The sequence below is a fragment of the Myotis daubentonii genome, chromosome 4, assembly GCF_963259705.1.
Source record: "Myotis daubentonii chromosome 4, mMyoDau2.1, whole genome shotgun sequence".
NCBI lineage: Eukaryota > Metazoa > Chordata > Mammalia > Chiroptera > Vespertilionidae > Myotis > Myotis daubentonii.
In genome coordinates this window covers 28,072,470-28,092,712 of record NC_081843.1, presented here as the reverse complement: position 1 = coordinate 28,092,712, position 20,243 = coordinate 28,072,470, and the positions used below count along the sequence as shown (strand labels likewise).

The 20,243-nt window shown below is 44.7% G+C and overlaps 1 protein-coding gene across 3 annotated transcripts; it reads left to right on the top strand.

The window, feature by feature from the left end:
• The first annotated feature begins 933 nt into the window (after positions 1-933).
• Positions 934-15,490, top strand: PSPH (phosphoserine phosphatase). 3 transcript variants are annotated; one of them, XM_059693340.1, is made up of 7 exons: positions 936-1,191; positions 6,099-6,227; positions 9,260-9,418; positions 10,116-10,250; positions 10,932-11,077; positions 12,452-12,600; positions 15,004-15,490. In XM_059693340.1, exons 3-7 carry the CDS (start codon positions 9,279-9,281, stop codon positions 15,109-15,111), a joined length of 678 nt encoding a protein of 225 aa, XP_059549323.1. In that variant the 5' UTR covers positions 936-1,191; positions 6,099-6,227; positions 9,260-9,278; the 3' UTR covers positions 15,112-15,490. The 3 variants fall into 3 exon arrangements, with proteins under 3 accessions (XP_059549325.1, XP_059549324.1, XP_059549323.1); XM_059693342.1 differs by lacking the exon at positions 10,116-10,250 and having other exon boundaries at positions 934-1,191; XM_059693341.1 differs by lacking the exon at positions 6,099-6,227 and having other exon boundaries at positions 935-1,191.
• The last annotated feature ends 4,753 nt before the right edge of the window (positions 15,491-20,243 follow it).

The window sequence follows — 20,243 nt, the reverse complement described above, 5'->3', positions numbered from 1 at the left end:
AGGTTCTTGATTAGATTGTTATTTTAAACTCCCTTATTTTGCCCCCCCACCCCCCATTAATTGTATAGTCTTTTACCTCATATTTCAAAACATCAAAATTCCTCCTCTGCATCATTCTTCAGAACCATCTCCAGCAGATCTGGGAGGAATTAAACCGGGTGTGCCACAAACATACAACCGTTTTCTTACCTAGTGAACTACGAGAATATTGAACTTAAAGGCACATCTATCCAAAGAGCACCAGGCCTCTTGTTTCTGAATGAACTGTGGTCATTGAGGGGTTCTGTAGCAAAGGGCAGGGAATCTGTGACCGAGTGTCTTGCTCCAGCAATTGCATCCCCTCTGCGGGAGGGAGCACGTTGGAGGGCGCCTGCAGAGCTGACCGTCAGCATCTCAGGCTTAGGGTTGTGTTTAGGGTGGGACCTCACTGCCAGCTCCAGCAGCTGTATCCAAAGGTAAATAAATGTTAGGGGGCAATCAGTTTTCCTTATTGTGGTCAACATAAAAAAGTAAATAGCTGGGCAAGTGACACTTAGAAGAAAAGATGAAAAGAAAAAAAAAGGGGGTGCAAAGGCTCCCTTTGTCATTCATGGTTTCCTGCATTTTAGTTACGAATATGCGTGGTTTTAAACGTTCTCTTGGGACCTACGTTCCTACAAGAGCTTAATGTCAAAACAGGCCTCTAAGAGGCTTTTGTTAGTCGCAAAGTCAGTGCAGAGGTCCCTCGTTTCTCTCACGTACCCTGATCCGAGTGGTGGTGACGGGGGGAGCGCTTCTGAAGGTCGGGTGCTCTTTCTCTCCTCTGCAGAGTGGAGGCGGTGCTGCCCCAGCTCCGAGGCGAGGCGTGCGCGGTGAAGCGCAGGTCTAGGGTGCAGGCGGGGCGGCCGGGAGGAAGGAGGGGCGGGCCCTGGGAGCCCCTCCCTGGGGGCGGGCCAAGGCTTCTCCCCAGCCCGCAGCCTTCAGTTGAGATAAAACACTTGCAAAGCAGACCAGAAAGCAGCGCCGTATCAGCAGATTTCAAATGATTGCTTGGTAAAGAAAGGCTCTGCGCGTCTGCCCCGGTCACTTGCCTCGGAACCGCGCGACCGAAGGTGGGAGCCGGCCCTGGGCCCCCTGCTGTCGGAAGGTTCTAGCCGCGGGAATCCTGGAGGCGGCGGCGGCGGCGGCCCAGGAGGGAGCAGCAGCACCAGGGTGAGTTCGGGCATGTGTGTGTGTCACCCCGTGTGCCCAGCTTTCTGATTCACCCGCCTGCCGCGTGCACATTCAGCGCCTCTGTGATCCTACATTTATTTCTCTTAATCGGGATAGATAAAGCATTGCATGGGCTTGCAAGGCTGTCTTTTCGTCCGTTTACTTTCGTGTAGCTTTTACTTGTTCCATCCCACTGCTGCCTGTTCCCAAACGGCATGAATGAATGATGCAATCCTGCACAGGGGATCAATGCAAGATTCGAAAAAGCTCCGAAGTTTAGAGCTGCAGTGTCTGACTTTGCCATCTTCTTTCCCATTAGAATTAGAATTTTAAGTAAGTGCCGGTTTACCAGGTACATTGTTGTAGTTGGAGAGAGACAGCTTCACACTGGGAGTTAAACAAACAAGTATTTCATTCATAAACTTATTTACTCTATCTTCTTTATGTGCCTTGCACATTATGGTTAAATATTTGGCCGGAGCCTGGCGGTTGAGCGTGGACCTATGTACCAGAAGGTCACACAAGGTTGATTCTCGGTCAGGGCACATGCCTAGGTTGCAGGCTCATCCCCAGCACGGGGCGTGCAGGAGGCAACCAATCAATGATTCTCTCATCATTGATATTTCTATCTCTCCCTCTCCCTGCCTCTCTGAAATCAATACAAAATATATATATTTTTAAAAAGATATACTCTCAGCCGGCTGGCGTGGCTCAGTGGTTGAGCATGGACCTATGAACCTGGAGGTCATGGGTTCAATTCCTGGTCAGGGCATATGCCCGGGTTGTGGGCTTCATCCCCAGTGTGGGGCCTGCAGGAGGCAGCTGATCAATGATTCTCTCTCATCACGGATGTTTCTATCTCTCTCTCCCTCTCCCTTCCTGTCTGAAATAAATAAACTCAATAAAAATATTAAAAAAACACAACAGTGGTGAAACTTAGAGTAATTAAATATTAAAAAAAAAACATATACTCTCTTACCCGGAATTAAAAAAATAAGTAAATAAATATTTGACTGGTATTGGAATGAGGATCAGGGAAGACAATAATAAAATCCAAGATTTCTATATTTTGTTACAACTGCCTGGTAAATTTTCATTATAATAATGATCATGGTCCTGTCACTTTCATGTTGGTGAAACTAAGCAGTTGGGATGTTTTATGTTTTTAAGTGATTTGATACATGCCTAATTTTTTTAAGCTAATGTTTTATTGATGTCTAATTTCATTCAACAATATGCACCCATTTTAAGTGTACATTATGATGAATTGTGAAAATTTTATACATACTTGGTCACCACCACAGTAGAACACTTCCATTGGCCCTGAACGTTTCCTGGGGCCTCTTTGCACACAGGTACCCCCATCCCTAGCCCTCCTGACCTGATTTTTGTCATTTGTTTGTGTAATGCATTTGTTTGTGTTTTCTAAGGTTTCATATAAGTGGAATCATATTGTATGCACTCTTTTGTGTCTGGCTTCTTTTGGTCAGTATAGTTTTTTAAAATATTTATTGATTTTATAGCAGAAATCAGTAATTCATTCCTTTTTATTGCTGAGTAGTGTTCCATTGTGGGGATATACCACAATTTGTTTATCCATGTATTTGCTGGTGGACAGACATTCTAGTTCCTATCATGAATAAAGCAGCTATAAAAACATTTTCATTTCTATTGGATAAAGCTCCAGTAGTGAGGTTGCTGAGTCTTATGGGAATTATATGTTTAACTTTGTAAGAAACTGCCAAACTGTTTTCCAAAGTGGTTTTACCATTTTACATCCCACCAGCAATCTATGGGTTCCAATTGTTCCACGTCCTCAGCAATACTTGGTATTGTCACTTTATTTTAGTAATTCTTCTTCCTTTTTTTTTTTTGGTTAATCTACTCCCAAGAATATTTTCAGAGAGAGTGGAAGGGAGGGGGAGAGGGGAGAGAGAAGAGAGAGAGAGAGAAACATTGATGAGAGAGACATCAACCAACTGCCTCACCCATCCTGGGCTGGGTATCAAATCTGCAGCCCAGCCCAGCCTCTGTGGTTCAGTGGCTGAGCGTTGACCTATGAACCAGGAAGTTACAGTTTATTCCTGGTCAGGGCACATGCCCAGGTTGCCGGCTTGATCTCCAGTAGAGGGGCATACAGGAGGCAGCTAATCAATGATTCTCTCTCATCATTGTTGTTTCTCTCTCTCTCTCCCTTCCTCTCTGAAATCAATAAAAATATATTAAAAACAAACCTGCAGCCAAAACCGGTTTGGCTCAGTGGATAGAGCGTCGGCCTGCGGACTGAAAGGTCCCAGGTTCAATTCCGGTCAAGGGCATGTACCTGGGTTGCGGGCACATCCCCAGTAGGAGATGTGCAGGAGGCAGCTGATCGATGTTTCTCTCTCATCGATGTTTCTAACTCTCTATCTCTCTCCCTTTCTCTCTGTAAAAAATCAATAAAAAATATAAAACAACAACAACAACAATAAAAAACCCTGCAAACCTGCAACCCAGGTACCTGCCTTTGACCAGGAATTGAATTTGAGACCCTTCGGTACTCAGGCCAACACTCTATCCACTCAGCGACATCAGTCAGGGCTCCGACTTATTTCACTTAGTATAATACCCTCAAGTCCATCCATGTTGTTGCAGATGGCAAGGTTTATTTCTTTTTCATCGTTGAGTCATTTTCCATTGTATATAGGTCTCATGTCTTTTTTATCTATTCATCTATAGATAGATACTTAGGTTGCTTCTATATCTTGGCTGTTGTAAATAATGCTGCAGTGAACATAAAGGTGCACATGTCTTTTCGAATTAATGTTTTAGTTTTCTTTGGATAAACACCCAGAAGTGGAATTGCTGGATCATAAGGTAGTTCTATTTTTAATCTTTTGAGGAACCTCCATACTGTTTTCCTTAGTGGCTGCACCCATAACAAAGAAACAGAATTTCCGGAGGATGAGGCCCAGAAATCAGGATTTTAAAAAGATTCCCAGGTGATTCTAATGTGCAGCCCAGGTTGAGAACCACTGGTCTAGATGATATATCCATTGTGGTAAATGGGTTATTAAAGTCTTCAACTATTGTTACCAGAAAGGGACTGGGTCTGGAGCAGGTCTGCCGCAGGCCGGCCTGTAGTGTGTGAGTTCTTGACTTCCTGCAGGAAAGATTTCACACCACCAGTCCAGGTGATTTTGAGAGAACATTTATTAAAGCTGGGGACAGCGAAACAAGGAAGGGCCTAGGATAGAAGAAGCAACAAGCGAGGGACTGGGTGGGGAAATGAGCCTAGGCTGGCTGCTTTGGCTCACTAAGAAGTCAGATACACGAGGGCCGTGAGGACAGGGTCAGGGTGGTAGCCCAGATGAGCTGCCCATTGCTCCTGGTTGCAAGTCTCCTGGAGTCCCTTAGAGTTTAGGAGATGCACGCCTGTAGGGGAAGGAGATGGGGAAGGGAAAGGTGCGGGCGTGTTCCTGGAAGGGAGAGCACTTGTGCTGGGACCTTCGAGTTGAGGGGTTTTAAAGGCTGGGGGTGTAGGGGCGGTCTTAGGGGAGGATCTCAATAGAATATTTATCAGCTTTATGCTGATGCACCAAAAGGTGATTCTTCCCCCTTAACTTCATCAGTCCTTGGGTGTGGTTGGCAATGGCACTGATTGGATTTCTGCTATTTCCCTGAGTAGGGTGATTTAAGCAGTTTATCCTCTTGTCGGGGGAGAAATGCAAACCATTTACCCCCTTTTTTTAAATAATATATTTTGTTGATTTTTTACAGAGAGGAGGGGAGAGGGATAGAGAGTTAGAAACATCGATGAGAGAGATATGTCGATCAGCTGCCTCCTGCACACTCCCCACTGGGGATGTGCTCGCAACCAAGGTACATGCCCTTGACCAGAATCGAACCTGGGACCCTTGAGCCCGCAGGCCGACGCTCTATCCGCTGAGCCAAACCGGTTAGGGCCATTTACCCTTTTGTTGTTGCTGTTAATCATCACCCGAGAATATTTCTTCCACTGATTTTTAGAGAGAGTGGAAGGGAGCGAGAGAGACAAAAAACATCCATGGGAGAGACGCATCGATTGGCTGCCCTTGACTGGAACGGAACCCGAGACCCTTCACTGGCCAAAGCTCTAGCCGCTGAACCAAACCGGTTAGGGCTAAACCCTTCGCTCTTAAGTGTCCTTGGTTACCGAAGACAGGATTTTGCGATTTACTAGGTTGCTGTAAACTGCTTGGCAGTTTAACTCTGTCTCCGTTTCCCTAGTCCACGTGTCCTGGCTTACTAGCCAGTCTCAAGAGGCTGAGTACCCTGAGCCCTTTCTGAGTTCTGTGAGGGCCATATTGGAAGCTTGTGAATCATTTTCATTCTGGCTCCCTTCCTTCCCAACCTCACCTTTGCTTTTCCTGGCCTCGTGTTCTTACACATGTCTTTTTATCTTTTGGTTTTCCGCAGAGCGTTTGCACTTTTACCCACATCTATTTGCAGTTTTAATCCGGAGGACTGTGATTCAAGTGGTAGCTTTGTTCCCCCGGTTGGCAGCGGGGCGTCTCTGACTGTTCTTGGAATGCCGAGCACTTTGACTCCTCCGTTAGAAGGCAGCAGGGGCTGTTGTGGAGAGTCTACAAAGTGTTTGCGTTCTGTTCTCCCAGCGGGTCCTCTTTCCCTTTTCCTCTCCTTTGTACCCTGCGACTCGGGGGTAGGTAATTCCCTGTCGCACCTGAAGCTTTTGCAGAGTCAAAGCCACAGGAAAGACTGTGTTTCACCCCTGTCTGGGGCTAGAAGGAGGCAGAGGTCAAGTGTGTCCCGAAGAAAGCGGTCTTGGGAAACAGGCCTAGGAGGAGGGAGAGTGAAGCCAGACAGTCTCCCCCTTTCTAATCGTGTGTCTGGACCTTGATGTTCATTTCCTTGTACTTTGTTTCTAGGCGCTTTTTGCTCTTGCAGAACTCACCGGATCGCAAAGAAATTTGTAGTCAGAACCTTATGCTGCATTTTTGCTGAGGAAAGAAGCAGGAAGAGAAGAGCGTCTCCTAGGAACCCAGCGCGGGAGGAACGTGAGTCGGATTTGTCTTTTGTGGTTGTTCTTAGGTGTTTGCCTATCAGTTAAGTAGTCTACTCACAATTTTAAATTTTAAAAATGGCCTGCTGCAACCTCTGTGGTACGCATAAAATCTCAGGTTCCCTCGTTTTTATCCTAAAATGCACTATAAGTGGGACCCCTCGTCCTAGTTACAGGGAATCATTTTTTAAAAATATATTTTTATTGATTTCAGAGAGGAAGGGAGAGGGAGAGAAACATCAGGGATGAGAGAATCATTGGCTGCCTCCTGCACGCCCCACACTGCGGATCGAGCCTGCAACCTGGGCATGTGCCCTGACCGGGAATCGAACCGTGAAGTCCTTATTCATGGGTCAGCGCTCAACCACTGAGCCATGCCGGCGACAGGGAATAATTTTGACTCTCCTCTGATCCAGAAGCTTCTCAGACTCCTTTGTTCAGTGTCTCAACTGCCTAAAGGGCATGAAACAGACTCACCCCTCCTGCCATATTGGCTACATTCCAATAACACTTTATTTATGGATCCTGAATTTTGAATTTCATGTCACCTTTATGTGTCTATAAAAAAGACATAATCAGAGTCACTTTAAAATGGAGCTGGAGCTGTCATCTCGGAGGGACTGTCTGGCTCATCTTCTCAAGCCTTTGTAACGTTAAAACTGGGCGAAGTAACCGTTGGACTGGGCCTAAAGCCGCACTGGGCCTCCAGCGACTGTTTGCAGAGATGACAAGAAATCAGATATCGTGACTTCAGGGGCTGACCGGACTGAAAATTAACTATGTTAGCTTATCTGCACCTGTAGACATGCCTCCCTTCTGTTGATGTGATTGGTCCCTTTCCTTTCTCATAAACACTCCTTGACTTCTAATCAGAACACTATTTACGTTTCTTTTTGAATCAGTGCTTCCCCAGTAGCTATTCTTTTGATCTCAAATGCTTGTTGCCTTTCACTCTGGCCTTTTATCTTTAGGTGACATGTCACCAAATATTCTTCTTCTGTTGATTTTTTCCAACTATTTTATGAATGTAAAAAACTTTTGGCCTGTGCGCCTAAGGGTTGAGGGTTCCATTTCCAGTCCAGGGCACCTACCCGGGTTGCAGGTTTGATCCCCGAGTCCCAATCAGGGCAAGTGCTGGAGGCAACCAATCGATGTGCCTCTCTTACATGGATGGTCCTCTCTCTCTCCCCTCTCTTTCCCTCCCTCTCTTCCATTCTGAAGATCAATGAGAAAAAATATCCTCGGGTGAGGATTAACAAAAAAAATAAAAAAACCACTCTTCATAGGCCATACAAAAACAGGTGGCAGGCTGAATCTGGCCGACTGGCTGTAGTTTGCTGACCCCTGGCTTAAAAGACTTTTTTTTTCCAGGTCAACTTTGAACTGGGTCATTCTGTCAAATGCATTGGTTAGAAATCAGTTAGGAAGTGAGTGGCCATCTCCTGTGAGCCTGTTTCCAGCCGATGTCTATTCTAAATATAGATTATTCCTATCATTCATGTGGCCTTGCTCATGAAACATTACTCTCTTTGGGGGCAGACTGGTCCAGGCAACCTCTAAGATCCCAGTTCACACCCATGATTCTAGTCCGATGATTTTCTTAAAAAGAAAAAAAACCTCAAAATTATTTTTGAAACTGCCCTCCGTAGCTTCTACAATGCTGGGGTCTCCCAGAGTTTCTTCCTGCGACCTCTCCTTTTCCTTTTATTTCCCGGGATCCTGACTTCAAGGTTCCATTCCCGGGGGGCTCGGTCCTCAGCCCTCTCCTCTCTCTTCTCCGCTCCAGTGACTGTCAACAGGCCATACCTTTAGTTACACCTTGACACTGGTGGCTAACACCTGTATGTTTAGCTCTGACCTCTCTTCTGAGGTGTGCAAGCCTTTCAAGGTTTCCCATTACCTAAAAGTTAAAATCCAAACTCTTTAGCCTGACCCAAGGCCCCGCTTGGTCTGAATTCCTTGTGCACTGCCCGGAAGCTTTCAGCGCGTTATCCATTATTCTTCCTCCATGCCTTTGGCCATGCCCCCCCCCCCCCACCCCCGCCTCCGCCATCAGTGCCCTTTCTCCCTGTCTCCATCTCCCTCCTTCCTACTCCCAGCACACACCAAAGTGATACCCTGCCCTCTGAGAACCCACTCAGAGGGCCACTTGCCCCTCAAGATTCAGCTCACATGCCCGTGCCTCCTGGAAGCCCTGTTTCATAGGTAGGATTAAATGTTTTCTTCGTGTGCCCATAGTATCATATGTACATTTCTATTTTAGCACTTGCCTTATTGCTATTATTAACATGTCAGAAACAGTTGCATGTTGATTGAACATCAAATATGTTTATAAATTGTCACCTTTACTAGGCTGAGTTGCTGGGAACAGACTTTTGGGTCTGCTCATCTTTGTAGCCTCAGAGCCTGATGTTTAGAAGGTGTTTAATTTGTGTTAAAAAATGAATGAGTCCATGCCCAGCCGGGTGTAGCTCAGTGGTTGAGCGTCGACCCAGGAAACAAGAGGTCGCTGGTTCGATTCCTGGTTGGAGCATATACCCTGGTTGCGGGCTTGATCCCCAGTGGGGGGCATGCAGGAGGCAGCCAATCAATGATTCTCTCTCATCATTGATGTTTCTATCTCTCTTTCCCTCTTCCTTCCTCTCTGACATTAATAAAAATAAAAATAAATAGAAAAAAAATGAATGAGTCCGTGCTTTTGTGGGCTGTACTGACTTTGATACAAATCAAAGTACTTTGGCATCAGTAGTCAAAATTGGGCCATTTTATGCTTATACTAGAGGCCCAGTGCTTGAAATTCATGCAAGAGTAGGCCTTCCTTCCCCTGGCTGCCGGCACTGGCTTCCCTCTGGTCCCCGGGACCTGGGCTTCCCTCCAGCCGCTGGCAGGCACCTGGACTGGGGCTTCCCTCGCAGCCCCGGCTTCGCCTGGAAGGACGTCTGGAAGGATGTCCGGTCTAGTTAGCATATTATGCTTTTATTATTATAGATTTTGTGATATTTATCTTTTTTTTTTTTTTTGTCATAGGAGGAAAATTCTTCTAAGGATGGTGTCCCACTCAGAGTTGAGGAAGCTGTTCTGCTCGGCCGATGCCGTGTGCTTTGATGTGGACAGCACGGTCATCCGAGAAGAAGGAATTGATGAGCTGGCCAAAATCTGTGGCGTGGCGGATGCTGTGTCAGAAATGTAGGGGCAGTGTTTATTCACTGTGTGAAAGGATAAAGGAGTGCAAAAGAGATGAACTTTTGGGTGGCAGGCAGGTTCAATTCCCTGGTTATGAAACACAGGCAGGAGCCTCTTTCTTCCATCACTTAGAGCTGAGTTGGGTAGTGTTCATTATCTACTCATCCACTTTTACTATACAGATATTTAGGGCAAAAAAAGTTGCTTCTGACAAACAGATATGGATAAGACACTCTCTTCCCGTGGCCAGGGGAACAATGACCGTCACTAGCCAAAGAGGGCGACCTGGGTGGGTTCTCCGGTGTCCAGTGCTTCATGTCATGGTTGAAAGTGTGGCCTTAGTGGTTGGCTGGAAAGCTAGTTTTGGTTCAGAGTCTCTCAGTGGATGCCTGGAGGAGAGCCCCTCCCACCCTCCTGCCCTCCTTAGTGCTGTCTGCAGTCGCCGGGTCATGGACCATTTCCTGTCCAGCTGCATTTGATATAAGACATGCCTGTAAATATTATGTGATTCTCAAGCACACCTTCACAGTTTGTTCTCAGGCCTCACTTTCATAGCATCGTAGCTTGGCTGCTGTGCAGTGGGGCTCTGGACAGCACCTTACTCCTGGGTGGATGCTGTGTGAGTTGGGGGGAGCAGTTAGGCATGGAAACTTGGGGAACAGCTGACTTGGCTGGCCTGACTGTTGGGTCTTCCTCCTAGGACAAAGCGAGCCATGGGCGGGGCAGTGCCTTTCAGGGCGGCCCTCACCGAGCGCTTAGCGCTGATCCAGCCCTCCAGGGAACAGGTGCAGAGGCTCATAAATGAGCACCCTCCACACCTGACCCCTGGCATAAGGTAAGAGGAACCCTGGTCTGGGTGTATTGTCTCTATCAGCACCTGCATTTGGGGGTGCATCCTTCTGAGGGCATCTTGCCATTCCTTTATTTATTCTTTTAATGAGGACAATATAATAAGCTTAATTTAAAAACATTTTTTTTTACTGTTGTTGCTATTATAGATGTTCCCCACTTCCCCGCCCCCCTTTGCACACTTCCAGCCCCCCGCCCCCCCCCCCCCCCCCCCGGCCATCACCACATTGTTGTCTGTGTCAATGGGCTGTGCATATATGTTCCTTGGCTAATCTTTTCACCATCTTTCCAGTTCCCCCTCACCATTACTTTTGAGTTCCCTTCTATGTGGTTCTTTTGCCACTTCAATGAGTGACCCTGCCCATGTCTGCCTTCCCACCCTCCCTAAGGAGAGATGGAATCTCCTCTTCATCTTGTGCTTCTAGGTCTAAGGGCAGAATATAGTTGCGGAATGGTTTCCTAAGACAGTCAGGTCCCACCCTTTAATGTATAAGTGCATTTAGAAAAACATATGTAAGACATTAACTCACCAGGCAATATACTTTGTCCGATGGTACCTTGGGCAAATTCATTCAGGAGAAAAAATATATATAGATTTTTAGATTCCTTTTTATATTTCCTCTTTTATATTAATCAGTGTTTGATATTTTATATTTCTTTTCTGCAGGGAGCTAGTAAGTCGCCTACAAGAGCGAAATGTTCAGATTTTCCTAATCTCTGGTGGCTTTCGGAGCATCGTAGAGCATGTTGCTTCAAAGCTTAATATCCCATCAACCAATGTATTTGCCAATAGGCTGAAATTCTACTTTAATGGTAAGACTTGAATGGTAACATTTTCCCTTTCTCATCAGTTTTAGTTTTCAATATTCTAGGTAATGTCTGCTGGAATGCAACCTAATCGAAGAGGCATCAGGGTTAAATACTGAGATAAAGAATTCTCTCGACTGATATCTTTTGCTCCTTGGAATCCTTTGCTCAGCAAAATACACTTAGGGCATCACCTCTCCTAGCTTTGAGGTTCATACAGTCATCTATCAGATGCAAATGCCTGCACTTAGTGAACTGTTCATTTCCATGTGAGTCACATGACTTATTTTGTTATGCATTATATTTCTGTTTTATGAGAGCTCTCGTGTATTTGAACCAATTTAGACTCAGGAAGGAGGGTTCACTTGTTAGCAAGTCACTGCTCTGTAGCTGCCTCTGGAGGTGCCTCTGGCCCCTTTAAGGACCATCATAGAGCCACAGCTGTAGGTTTCTATTATCTTTTTTGCTATTGTTGTTAATCCTCACAACAAGGATATTTTTCCGTTGATTTTTAGAGAGAGTGGAAGGGAGAGACAGAGAGAGAAACATCGATGTGAGAGAGACACATCAATTGGTTGCCTCCCACATGCGCCCCGACTGGCGCCAGGGATCTAGCCTGCAGCTGAGGTACATGCCCTTGCCGCTCTAACACTGAGTAAACCGGCTAGTTTTCTATTATCTTAAGATGTCTCCAGTGACGTCAAGCGGTGGCTGACATTCTTAAACCAAATAATCTTAACAATTTAAAATATGTTAATAGAACCCTTTCAAATGGTAGATAGATAGAGATCATTAGAGAATGAGTATGGTAATTACTGTAAGAATGAAATAATTGATCAAATATAAGTTGGAATCTTATCTGAGATGAAATTATGTATTAATTTATTAAAATTTTAAAAATATATATTTTTATTGATTTCAGAGAGGGGGGAGGAAGAGAAACATCAATGATAAGAATCATTGATCTGCTGCTTCCTGTACACCCCCCCCCTCCCTTCCCCCCCACTGAGGCTCAAGTCTGCAACCCGGGCATGTGCCTTGATTGGGAATTGAACTGTGATCTCCTGAGCCACGCTGGCCATATTACTATTTCATGCTGATCTGCTACTTTAACATGGTTTGAGAATTAATAGACTAGAAGCTTAGAGGATAAAACTAATTTACCCAAGGTGTAACATACAGGAGTAACCTTGTATTTGTAATTTAAAGCAAAGCTTGCTTATTCTGAGGAACCGGTGTGGAAGTCCAGGCTGTGTCACTTCCCTGAAGACCATTCTTAGCTTTCTCAGTGACCTTTAAGTGAGGCTGTCATCTATGCAAAAAGCTGACCCTAGTGATACAATTCTGTGTGTCTCTAACAGTTTTAATTTCTCACTTAAGGTGACTATGCAGGTTTTGATGAGACGCAGCCAACAGCTGAATCTGGCGGAAAAGGAAAAGTTATTAAACTTTTAAAGGAAACATTTCATTTTAAGAAAATAGTCATGATTGGAGACGGCGCCACGGACATGGAAGCCTGTCCTCCCGCTGTACGTAATGAGCGTTCTCGTTCTCTCAGGTTGGACTTTTGTTTTAGCCGATTCACAATTCAGCAGGACTTCTGAGAGTTAAACAAATTAAATATCATTGGAAGAGAAAAAGCAATAAACAAAACAAATTTAATCTTAATATGTCAGTTGACCTTTTGCAAATCCAAGAAAGGTTGCAAATAAGGAACTAAAAACTTTTAAAACTTTCAGCAACCCCTGTCCCTGCTTCATGGCCACCTTTTAGCCCAAGTGCGCACTCAAGTAAGTCGGCTTTATTTCCTCCAATAATTCCACAAACGATACAGCTCTTGTAACTCAGCAACATTTTTACGTCCCTTTATAAAATTGATAAACTATTTCCTCATCCACTATGTCATTTAATCCTCACAACAGCCCTGTGAGGTGAGGTCTTATGTCCTTTTCACCGCTTGGGAACTGAGTTTCATGGAGGTTGGACGACATGCCTATGTTAAAGGATTTTTTTTTTAAATACATTTCATTGCTTTTTTACAGAGAGGAAGGGAGAGGGACAGAGAGTTAGAAACATCGATGAGAGAGAAACATCTGTCAGCTGCCTCCTGCACACTCCTCACTAGGGATGTGCCCACAACCAAGGCACATGCCCCTGACCGGAATCGAACCTGAGATCCTTCAGTCCGCAGGCGGATGCTCTATCCACTGAGCCAAACCGGTCAGGGCTATGTTAAAGGATTTTATTCTTCTGAATTAGTGATGTTTTCTGAGACCACCAGGAAGCAGATGCTACGTAGCAAGGGTCCTAAATATCAAATGTGTCCATTTCACATAGGACTCTGCCTTTATCGTCTCATTCTAACTTAAGAAAAACAGAACCAAAAATACAGTGAGCTCTTTTACTACCTTACTTCCTGAGATCTAAATATAGGAACTGCCTTTGTAAATGATTAATCAAAGTGGTTAAAGATCTTTTGGCAACCTTATAACATTGCTTGAATTTGTTCAAGATAACACATTTTTAGATGATTTGCCACTACATTGGGGTTGACTAAGTAATGAGCTCCGGGCTAGTGTCCTGAGGGATTCACGGACATAGATGCGGTGTTCTCTCAGGGAGCTCCCAATCGTGTTGAGATATGACAAATCATAACTTCCAGATCAGGATTTATAATTATCTGCCAAAATTGCAAAAGCCTGACGGAACCAGGAGAAGGTGGTGCGCATGCAGGTGTCGCTCTGGGAATGTTGCTCCGAGGCACCTGTGACCTACAGGAAGGTTAGCACAGGCGGGCCGGCAGGGCTCAGGGGAGGACGTTCCCAGAGGGGGAGGCGGCAGGCAGAGGGGGATGTATCAGGCATAGTCTGGGCTGGTGGGGGGCAAGGACCAGCAGGAGTGGGCTTTCTCTTCAGCCACCGCTGAAGACCCACACTTCCCCAGGCACGTGGGTGTTACCTTTAGGTCAGGGGAAGCCCCAGGAAGCTTCTGGAGAGAGAAGGAATGAGTCAGTGTGTTAGGACAGCTGAGTTGGTGCAGGTATGTGGAAAGGACTGTCACGGAGGCAGGAAGCTCAGTGAAGAGGTTAAATTTTTTTTTTAAAATATGTTTTTATTGATTTCAGAGAGGGAAGGGAGAGAGAGATAGAAACATCGATGAGAGAGAATCATTGATTGGCGGCCTCCCGCATACCCCCCATTGGGGATCGAGTCCACAACCCAGGCATGTGCCCTTGACCGGAATCAAACCGGGGACCCTTCAGTCCACAGGCTGACGCTCTATCCACTGAGCCAAACCAGCTAGGGCGAGGAGGTTAAATTTAACCAGATGGTGAGAATCTAGTTATATTCCTCTCCATCCCCTTAATATGGTATGAAAATTAAAATGAAGAGAAAGAGCAAGTAAGAGAATTTTGTATTTCCAAATTAGTCTATATCGTGTCTATATCCGTTCTGGAGGCCCACGATGTGCAGGGGGTGGCTGTGCACTCATTCGGCGGGCAGGGGGCTCACAGGGAGCTCTGGGGACACCAAGTGACGTTGGCTCATCTCTTTTTGCACAAACAGTTTATTCTTCCAAACGACTTACTGCCCTAGGCTGCCACTGTATGTTTTTGCTTTTAAATTTTGATTGTTATTCTTTTCTTTTTTTAAATTTTTTTAAAATATATATTTTATTGATTTTTTACAGAGAGGAAGGGAGAGGGACAGAGAGTTAGAAACATCGATGAGAGAGAAACATCGATCAGCTGCCTCCCGCACACCCCCTACTGGGGATGTGCCTGCAACCAAGGTACATGCTCTTGACTGGAATCGAACCTGAGATCCTTCAATCCGCAGGCCAGGCCGACCCTCTGTCCACTGAGCCAAACCCGTTAGGGCTTCTTTTCTTTTTTAAAAAGCTTAACTCTGCTCCTTGTTTTGTCTTCTTAGGATGTTTTCATTGGATTTGGAGGAAACGTGATCAGGCAACAAGTAAAGGACAACGCCAAATGGTACATCACTGATTTTGTAGAACTTCTGGGAGAACTGGAACAATAATCAATTTTTATATAGTTCACAACTTCAGATTTTTAAAAGTTATACAGTTTGGTACTATTTGTTTACAATGGCCTATTACAACTTGATGGATACATTTGGTACTGATTATCTGTACTTCCAAACTTTAGAAAGTCGCTTTTTTAAAAAACTGTAGTTCAGTATTATTATGACCACCAATTACCTGGAAAGTTTTATAATCTGAATTCTTTATGTATTTTCCTACCTTTATTTTATTGGAAAGTTTTTAAAGGTGGAGAGTAAATTAAACACCTTCCCTACTGAAAATGTGGATTAGGCAGTGAGTTATTAGAAAATTAATATTAGGTGAATATTAGTTTTCCCTTTGATATATAAATAAAAGTTTATCCATGTATCAGAATGAATTTGTGGAATTCTTATTTCTTCCTGTCAAATGTATTTCAATATCCAATACTTCAATTACTTTTAAGTGTTTGAGTAGAAACAACCTTGAGGCAGGCAAGGAACCTAGGGATGAAGTGGAGACCCCTCTCCTCTGAGCACAGGGCAGAGTGCTGGTCACAGGTTCCCAGCACAAGGCCCCTGCTCACCCACCCGTCCCCCACCCGCTGAGTGACGCTCTGGGCAATGAAGGAGGGAAGCACTTTCATTACCACTTGGAATTGGTCATTTAGGGAATGTTTACAAAGGCTTAAGACAAACAATGGAGTCTGAAACAAAAGTTCTGACCCTAAAGAACGGGTATTTGATAGCCACATGAAGTAAAAGAACTGAAAACAAGTTTTACTTATTCCAACTGAACGTCAGCACTTGCCCCTAAATGAATTAAGAAATTCTTCTAAGAGCACAGATGAACCGTTTCTTACAAGTGACGTGGAAGCCAGGTTCATGTCTATTCTGAGCAGTGTCAAGAAAAGGAAATTCCAGAACATGGCTTTCAAAGTATAAGATTACATGCTCTCCCTAGAGGAAAAACCCGGTGTGGATCAGTGGCTAAAGCGTCAGCCCACGCACTGAAAGGTTGTAGGTTTGATGTCCAGCCCTGGTCAGGGAGTGTGTGGGAAGCAGCCAATTGATGTGTCTCTCACATCGATGTTTCTCTCCCTCCCTCCCTCCCTCCCTACTTCCCTCCACTTTCTCCGAAAAGCAATGGAAAAAATATCCTCAGGTGAGGATAAAAACCACGATGGATTTAGGAAGAGGCAGGCAATGGGTACTGTGATTAAATAGAAGAGGCCAGAAGGGTTTAATATTGGAAATTACTTGAAAAATGTATAATATAACCAAATAATCAAATTTGGCCAAGTAATCAGGTAATTATTTAGCCAAATAATCAAATCGGCTGAATCAGATTTCCTTCAACATCAGAATTTCTACGGGGAGACAGGGGATAGGTCTGGCAACATTTAAATGAGATCACCAACAAGGAGGCGCTTGTCCCCCAGTTGTTCCTCGTTGTGAAAGCTCCCTGGCAGCTCTCCGAGAAGCCGTTTGGCGGCATTTGGACTCGAGGCAGTGCTGTGCTCTGGGCAGGATCGGGCAGGCCGGGTCTGTGAAGGGCGCTGCCAGCTGCCTCGGCTTTGCCAACACCCAGTGGGCATGAGCTGGAGCAAGTCCTCACAGGGGTAGGCAGCGGCCTGAGAAGCTGTGGCCCCGGGAGCCTGCCATCCACAGGGAGTGGCCTGAACTCAAGGTGCACATTGATTGAATTTGGCTCCGAGGAGTCTGATCTGCTGAGAAATCGTGATACCCACATGAAGCCTTTTATAGCAGCGACACAAACCCCTCCTCTGGCCCACAGGCTCCCCAGCTCCCAGCCAGTGGCACAAAAGCAGCTCTCACAATTCCTTCTTTGTTGTGTCCGAGGGGTGAGTTTGAAATGAGGCAACAACTGCGCTCACCTCTTTCATGCTTTTGTTGTTGTTAAGATCTTGCTTTATTCATTAAATTAATTGTGAAGAGTTTTATAACATGCACACACCTACTAAACATTAAGCAGTTTTTTAAAAAAATTCTTTATTGTAGGTATCATGCTTTTCTGACTCATGGGAATGCGCTACAGAATGGCTCTCCCCGGAGTGATGTACGTGGCTCCACGGGGACGGGACTCAACGAGGCGGCGGTATTACGTGTCTTCCTGTCCTGCGACACGTCTGTCTTGCTGATTATCAACACGGCTTATGTAAACAAAAAGGGGAGGAGTGGGGGTCATAACATGAAGAACCGGAATGTGTCATGGCATTAAGTTGAAACAAGTCCCTCAAAACTTTTATTTGCTTAGAAAACCAAGGCAGTCCTGTGGCCCTCATCCCCTTCCTCGCCCCCATCTCCTTCGGCGAGACTCCTGCTGGGAGCCTTCTTTCTCTTGTACTTGGAGACAAGTGCTTCTGCTTGCCCCTAGGCAGGCCCACCTGGCTGCCACTCCCAAAAGCAGGGGGCAGGATGCTAGATCTGGGGCCGGGCTGCAGGGGTTCTGGTGGTCAGCCTCAGGAAGGGATGGCGCACACACCATAGCTTTTGCCTCAGGACCCTTATGATCAGGTTCAGAAAACGTGGGGCGTTATCTGACCACCGGTCACACTGTTTATTTCACATTTTCCAAGGTGTTTTTATGTTTTCTCGCAACCGTCATGACCCTGAGGCCAGCAGTACAGAAATCACGGTCCTCTTTTTAACAGGTGCGAAACGAGCTCACAACCGTTAATGGTCACATTCAGAGCTGGAACCCAGGCCATGATTCCACAGCATTCCTTATCTGCTTCACTAGAGTCAAGCCAGGAGTTTATTAAATTAACATTGTGATCACAGGTGTCAATATATATTAATCCGGCAGAGATGAAATCTGACCTCCTAGAATGTGAAGTAGGGTACCTATTTGCTTTGTTTAACCATGGACAGGTTATTTTGATTTTCTGAATTGTATAAATCATCCCATTCGATTGAAGGCCTTATTGATTGAATGACTCTCCCATTGATTGTGATCTTACTGGTTATCGAAGCACATTCTTCTGTACCTGGGAAACAGGACAGCACAATTACCCTAAAATTGTTTTAGTGGCCACAGGTGGTGCGTTCCAGCTGACTCAGTGGTCCCGAGACCAGGACAGCACAATTACTCTAAATTGTCCTGACAACTCAATTCAGTGGTCGGGAGACCCAAGGGCTCTAGATAATGTGTTTCTATCAACTCAGTGATCCGGAGACCCAAAACTGTAATTTAGATAACATGCCTAAATTTAACCCAGGTTACCCAAGGGCTCTAGATAATGTATTTCTGTCAATTCAGTGACCTCGAGACCCGAAACTGTAATTAACATGCTTAATTCTGCTTCTGTCATCTGCTTTTTTGTGAGCCAGGTGCCTCATTCCAAACCCTGGGATGTAATCAATACCTTTGTGATTTTTGCCTATATAAGTCTGGTTTTGCCACCATCTTATGGCTATGAGATTTGGGAATGGCCCCTCATAGTCCCGGATTACAATAAATGTGACTCTTTAATTCGACTTCTTGAGGCGTCCTTCTGTGATTCGTGGGGTACGTTACAACAAATGGAAGGCCTGTTTTGCAAAAAATTCGTTTCATTTTTTTAAAAAAAATGTATTTTTATTGAGTTCAGAGAGAAAAGGAGAGAAACATCAATGATGTGAGAGATTTATTGATTGGCTGCCTCTTGCACGCCCCACACTGGAGCCTGCAACCCAGGCATGTGCCCTGACTGATTGAACTGTGACCTCCAGGTTCATAGGTCAAGGCTCAACCACTGAGCCATGCTGGCCGGGCTCAAGTTTCATATTTAATGGTCACTGAACTCTGGGAAAAGTTTTAGTACTAGTTAGAAGATTGTTCAGTACTTTGCTGCTCAGTTTCTAATTCTGAACATAATTCTATCCATGTTTATTGCCTTCCTTTTGAATTTTTACTAAGCTTTAGGCATAGTAATTTCTAAGGAACTTGCATCAAAAATAGTGTGACTAAAGCCCTGGCCGGTGTGGCTCATTGGTTGGGCATTGCCCTGTGCACTGAAAGGTTGCCTGTTCCATTCCCAGTGAGGACACAAGCCCAGGTTGCAGGTTTGATCCTGGGATTGGGGGTGTGAAAGAGGCAGCTGATCAATGTTATGCTCTCACATCAATGTTTCTCTCTCCCTTCCTCTTCTAAAATTCAATGAACTATTCTTTAAAAAAAGTGTCTGAATAAAGTCCCTGCCCTGCTTTCTGCGAGTCCCAATTGTTTTCTAATTAGAGCTGACAGTCTCCATACTTTCTATTCCTTCCTTCCTTTTCTCTCTCTCCTTTTATTTCCTCTCATTCCTTCTATTGATTCATCAAACATATTATTGAACATCTATGTCTCAGCCAGAAATCAAAAGTATAAATTTAAGAAAAAAAGTTTAATGTAGAACTGAAAAAGGATCTTTCATAGGCAGTTGTGAGAATAAGAGAGAAGAAGCAGGTTCAGCCAAGTGTGGGTCCACGAGGCCTTTTAAAGGCAGTAGGGTGGTATCACATGAATGACCATTAAAAATGAGTTGGCTTATGTAAGTAATATTCGCCAGACTTATACTAAATGAATGGGAAATGAGATCAGAAGTTTTTAATATTGCCCGAAAATTAATAGTGGTACAAAAGAATATAATTTATTCTATTCAAGGGTTTAATAAAAGGATTTCACAAAGTGGGTAGGAAATGCTAAAATAAAGTGATACTTTGATAAATTAGCTTCACCAGCAAACTGCTTTTCAACAGTTTTTCTACCTCTTCAATTGCCTGTGATCGCTTTCTTTCACACCCTTAGCAACATTAGCACTCGATGATGGCCTCTTTATGCTTTAAATTGTGCTAATCATCCATTTAGCCAGCAACAAGAGCAAAAACGCCCACAAAAATATTCACATCACAATTTCTTGAGATTTTAACAAAGGGAGGTTTAGCAGTAAACGGAGAGATGCCTTTTGTCATGATGATGTACCCGTAGGAAAGGTCTGTTTAACAAGCAAGACATTTTCTCTGTGATCAACTTGGTCGAGAATCAAGTTCGAAATGGGAGGTGTCTGAGAACCCAGGTTTGACTGTATTTTACTCTGTAGACTCACATTCGCCCACTGAACTGGGACAAGCTATTTTTCAAGAGCGACAGGGTCATTTTCAGCACA